Source organism: Stomoxys calcitrans, chromosome 4, assembly GCF_963082655.1.
Source record: "Stomoxys calcitrans chromosome 4, idStoCalc2.1, whole genome shotgun sequence".
NCBI classification, from domain to species: domain Eukaryota; kingdom Metazoa; phylum Arthropoda; class Insecta; order Diptera; family Muscidae; genus Stomoxys; species Stomoxys calcitrans.
The window spans coordinates 123637303-123642494 of NC_081555.1; the positions used below are offsets into that span (position 1 = coordinate 123637303).

At 38.8% G+C, this 5192-nt stretch overlaps 2 protein-coding genes across 2 annotated transcripts; one reads left to right on the forward strand and one right to left on the reverse strand.

The window, feature by feature from the left end:
* The first annotated feature begins 213 nt into the window (after positions 1-213).
* LOC131997325 (uncharacterized) lies at positions 214-1613 on the forward strand. Its single transcript, XM_059368141.1, has 2 exons — positions 214-648; positions 720-1613. Exons 1-2 carry the CDS (start codon positions 364-366, stop codon positions 1479-1481), a joined length of 1047 nt encoding a protein of 348 aa, XP_059224124.1. The 5' UTR covers positions 214-363; the 3' UTR covers positions 1482-1613.
* Positions 1587-2802, reverse strand: LOC131997326 (uncharacterized). The gene is made up of 2 exons (XM_059368142.1): positions 2381-2802; positions 1587-2289 (listed from the first exon to the last, which is right to left on the reverse strand). The coding sequence occupies exons 1-2, from the start codon at positions 2753-2755 to the stop codon at positions 1681-1683; spliced, it is 984 nt and encodes a 327-aa protein (XP_059224125.1). The 5' UTR covers positions 2756-2802; the 3' UTR covers positions 1587-1680.
* Positions 2803-5192: the final 2390 nt, after the last annotated feature.

The following is a 5192-nucleotide window of genomic DNA, read 5'->3' on the forward strand; positions in this document are numbered from 1 at the left end:
GTGATTTGCAAATTTATTGCTGCGATTTATTGCATACCGTTTCTCCACACACGCTCGAACAAATCATAATTCGGCTGACGTTGAAGAGTAAGCATATGCTACGAAGCGGATGATGTTCATTTTGTGTTTGAACTTCGGTTTGTGCTTTTCTTTTCTTTTCTTTTTTTCTTTTGATAGGAAACTTAAAAAAACATGTGCGACGATGCGGCTGATGCAGCTGCGCTTTTAATTATATATACATGTTTCGACATAGAACATAAAAAACAAGAAAAGAAAAAAATCGAAAAAAAAAGAAAAAGAAAATGGAGTGAAGAGTGGCTGCTCGAAAGAAAAAAGCATTCCCATGTAGCAACGCTCAAAAATATGGAAATGCTTACTCCAAGGGATTATAAAAATTTTTTACGCATGGATGTAGATACCTATGAAGAACTATTAAGGTGGGTAACGCCAGCAATAAAAAAGGAGGACACAGTGATGCGTGACGCTATTACGCCAAATGAAAGACTTTCAGCGACGTTACGCTTCCTTGCTTCTGGGCAAAGCTATGAGGACCTTAAATTTCTAACCAAAATATCGGCCCAAAGTCTTGGTGGAATCATATTGGAGACGTCGAAAGCTATTATTGCAGCACTAAAACCATTTATTAAGGTAAGTGAAAATGTTAATATCAAATTCTGGTTGCAGTTTATTTTATTTTTTTATAAATATTTTATTTTTAGATGCCACGCAACTCTGATGAATGGAAAACAATTGCCAATGACTTCGAAAATAGATGGAATTTTAACCACTGCGTGGGAGCCATCGACGGAAAGCATGTGAATATAGTGAAACCGTCTAAATCTGGCTCGTACTTCTACAATTACAAGAAAAACTTCAGTATTGTGATGATGGCACTGGTGGGCGCAAATTATGAGTTTTTAATGGTCGAGGTTGGAATAAATGGAAGATGTTCAGATGCAGGTGTTTTTGCTCAGTCGAAGTTAAAGCAAATGTACGACGATTATGGATTGAATTTGCCAGCCCCGGAAATGTTACCGTTAACCGAAGATGTGGTTCCATATGTTATTGTTGGAGACGACGCCTTCCCACTTTTAGAGAACCTCATGAAGCCTTACAGTCGGCACAACTTAACAGAGGAGGAAATTATATTCAATTACCGACTATCGAGAGCTCGACGAATAGTGGAAAATGCGTTCGGAATTTTAGCGAACCGTTTTAGAATTCTGCACACAACAATTAATTTGTGCCCCGAAAAGGCTTCAATTATAACTCTTGCCTGCTGCTACTTGCATAATTACTTATGTTTTAAAAATTCAAATATATACTTGAAACGCAGTGAGAATGAAGAGAATTTAAATTTGACTGACTTGGAACCAATTGCTCATGGTAATTCGTCAAATAACGCGAAAAATGTTCGGCACAAACTGAGCAACTATTTTAACAGCGTTGGTGCCGTACCCTGGCAGTACAATGCCTCCTAAAACCAGTCACCATTAAAACCCAGCAAAAAAATGTCCTTGAAAGTAATTAGATGGGAGCTATTAACAAACAAATATTTTATTTACATTAAATCTCTTAAATCTATAAAAATAAAAAATAAATAAATTCATTAATTCAGTTTTAGTTATTAATTACATTAAATACTTTGGGGGTTAGTCGATTTAAACACACAAAAAAATGCTATTCATATTCTAACGTGTCAAAAAGCTGCTGAAATGCATTTTCTGATGGCACTACCTCGTCAGGTATTATATGCACGGTTTCATCTAAGTGGGTGCTGTGGTGGGATGACACTGTTGAATAAGCAGGTGAAGGTGTTGGTGTCGCATATAACGGCGTTGCCGATTCATCCGAAAAGTGGAAGCGACTGGGTGGCCTTGTTGATAAAACTGGTGAAGGTGATGGTGTTCCATGAGGTGAAATTGCGGAAAAAGACGAATATGTTGAGGAAGCAGACGCGTAAGGCTTTGAGTTTTGGTTGTTGTGGTGAAAATTGGACATAGGTTTCCGTGGTTGCACTTGCAAGTAAACTTGTTGTTGTACTTGTTGCTGCCCAAGGCTCACGGAACTTTGTAGCGTCAGATTGCCTAGTTGCGCGTACACAAGGGCTTCGTCCATCACCTTTTTTGCATATATTTTTTGCTCCGGCCTTAATTTGCGGAATGTTACTGCCCACGCTTCACCATAAATATCTGCCTCGTCCTTATTTGCTTTTGGGACAGTTTTTTTCAGATGGTCGACAGCCGTTTCTAGAAAATCTGTCGGATCGAATTTTTTTTTCTTTGGTTCCTAAAAATGAAAATATTATGCATTTAGAGACTGAAAATAATAAATTACATACACAAATAAATATTCTATTACACAAGCACAATTTACTTACCTTTTCAATTTCTGCGTCAAACGTCTCATCAAACGTAGAAATGCCTTCCAACTGTGTCTCTTGGTCGAGCAAAAAATTAAGATGGTCAAAATACCACAGCGACGGCACGTATATATCCTCAGCACCTGCACCTGACCTTTCGCTTTTGCGCATCTTCTGCAGCTCCCTTCTGTACGTTGTTCGTAGGCAATTATATTTTTTTTTTACTAGGTCCACCGAAGCATTTTTATCAACCTCTTTCCATTTTGTTACGAGTTTTTCCCATGATTTTTGTTTTTCTAATTTGTCTTTATATTTTTCACTTTTTGTTTGCCAAATGGCATTTTCATTTTTTAACACATCAAAAAATTCTATCATAAAGTCTTTGCTTGCCATTTTTTGTGTGCACTACACGACCTTTCGTTACAATGGTTGAAGAGCAACTGAAATGGCAAAATGGCTTAAAATTTGCGCAGTAGCCCACACACGTATGATTTGTTTGCCAACAAATTGCAAGTTTTTGAAAATTTTCAAAAACTTGCAATTTGTTCGCAAACTACCCCACAGACGTAAAAACGCGACCACAAACCCAACAAATTGCTCGAATTTATCGTTCGTCTATGGCTAGCTTTAGAAACTTGCAGACAACTGAAGTATTGAAGATAAAGGAGGCCATTCAGATAAATGGAAGAAGAGAGAGGGAGAGAGAGAAGGAGAGAATCAATACTGTGTTTGCCATTGTGTTGTTATAATTATTAGAAAGGGGCTGGGAGAGGGAAAGATAATCATCTTCAATGTGTCTTAAGAGGAAAGCCGCAAGGGAGCGTGAGTGAGCCATAACATATATTCTCACGTTTAAAATCTTTTTTTTCCATCCACAATAGTTTCGCACAAAGAGTGTGTCCCACATGCACTTTGCGAAATGGGGAAGAAATGTAATGATTGCAAAAACAAAAAAAGTTTGCCCTATGCAAAATGTACAAGACGTTGTGAAATTAAGTCTATCTATATATATAAAAATGAATTTTTGTTTGTTTGTTGCGTATAGACTCAAAGACGGCTGAACTGATTACCTTGAAATTTTCACAGATTGTGTTGGTTGGTCTGGAAGGAAACATAGGCTATATAATATTTTGATATCGGGAGGGGGGCGGACTCTCCCCCTTACCGCAAAAGTACCACCTAAAAATAAAAGTGGACCGATCGAGACAATATGGGCTTCAAACTAAAGGTATTCAAGAGTAGAGTACGAATTTCATAATAAAAGTTTGGTCCAAGTACATGGGAGGCCGCCCCAGCCCTAAACCCCCTTAAAATAGGTTTATTTGACAATCATGACAATATGGGACTCAAATGAATGGTATTAGGGAGTAGATTACGAAAATGGTCACGAAGTACGAATAGGCGTTATAATTTGTTGATAACGGAATGGGAGCGGACCTTCCCCAGTTACCCCAAAAACACCACCCAAAATCAAAAGTGAACCGATAAGGACAATATGGGTATCAAATGAAAAGTAAGCGAGAGAAGATAACGAATCGGGCATACAAATTCATGTCGAAGTATAGGGGTCACCCCACCCCCACAAAAACGCCCAAAATGGGCACATTAGCCAATCACGGATATATGGGACTCGGTTTGTTTGTTCCGTATAGACTGAAAAACGGCAGAACCGATTTTCTCGAAATTTTTGCATATTATGTAGGATGGTCTAGAAGGAAACATAGGCTATATAATTTTTCGATATCGGACGGGAGACGGACCCTCCCCCTTATTCCAAAAGCACAACCCAAAATCAAAAGTGGACCGATCGGGACAATATAGGCATCAAATGAAAGGTATTGGAGAGTAGAATACGGATATGGTAATAAAAATTGAGTCTAAGTACGCATCGGACCGGCCCAACCCCAGTACTCCCCCAAACAGACATATGGGTCGTTCGTTTCAATATGGGGCTCAAATGAAAGGTATTCGGTAGTAGATTTCGAATCTGGCATACAAAATTAGATCGAATTATAGGGGGCCACCCCTCAAAAACATCATTATGACTGTATGATACTTGGCTGAATCGAGTTTCTTAAAATTTCCATAAATTGTGTACGTTGTCTGGAAGGAAACATAGGTTATATAATTTTGAGATATCGGGTGGAGGGGACTCTCCTCCTTATCCCAAAAAACGCCACCCATATTCGAAAGTGGTCCGATGGGCACAACAAGGGTATCAAATTAAAGGCATTGGAGACCTGAAAACGAACATGGTATTGACATTTGGATCCAAGTACTAAGCGGGCCCCCAACCCTAAAACTCCTCTAAACAGATATATTCGTAGTTCATTTCAATATGGGACTCAAATGAAAAGCATTAAGCAGTAGATTACAAATATGGCTTAAAACATAAGGTCCAAGTAATGTGAGGTCGTCCTCCCACAAATACCCCCAAATGGGCAAATGTAAGGTTTTTGGGAGAAGATTACGAATATGACATTAAAATTTGCGTTCAAGTCTAGGTGGCGCTTTTCCTCCTAAAGATACGTCAAATGGGACTCACATGAAAGGTATTTGAGAGTAGAAAACGAAGTTGATATCCAATTTTGGAGCCAAGTTTACTGGTGTACGCCCTAAGGCACCCCCTAAACAGAACTTCATTTCCGTTGGGAATAAAAAACGAATTTGATATTTCAGTGCAAAGTGCCGGTGGCCGCCCCAGCCCCAAAACACCCTCCAAACGGTTCATATCTACCGGCCATGGCAATATGGGGCTTAAATTAAATGGATTTGGAAGTGCAGCAAGAATTTGATATCATTATTTGAGTCGAAATGTCTGAGGTGCCCT

Coding starts and splice junctions, on each gene's coding strand:
- LOC131997325 (XM_059368141.1), top strand. CDS start 364: ATGGAAATGCTTACTCCAAGGGATTATAAAAATTTTTTACGCATGGAT. Junction 649..719: donor CACTAAAACCATTTATTAAG/GTAAGTGAAAAT, acceptor TTTTATTTTTAG/ATGCCACGCAACTCTGATGA.
- LOC131997326 (XM_059368142.1), bottom strand. CDS start 2,755: ATGGCAAGCAAAGACTTTATGATAGAATTTTTTGATGTGTTAAAAAAT. Junction 2,290..2,380: donor TTGACGCAGAAATTGAAAAG/GTAAGTAAATTG, acceptor TTTCATTTTTAG/GAACCAAAGAAAAAAAAATT.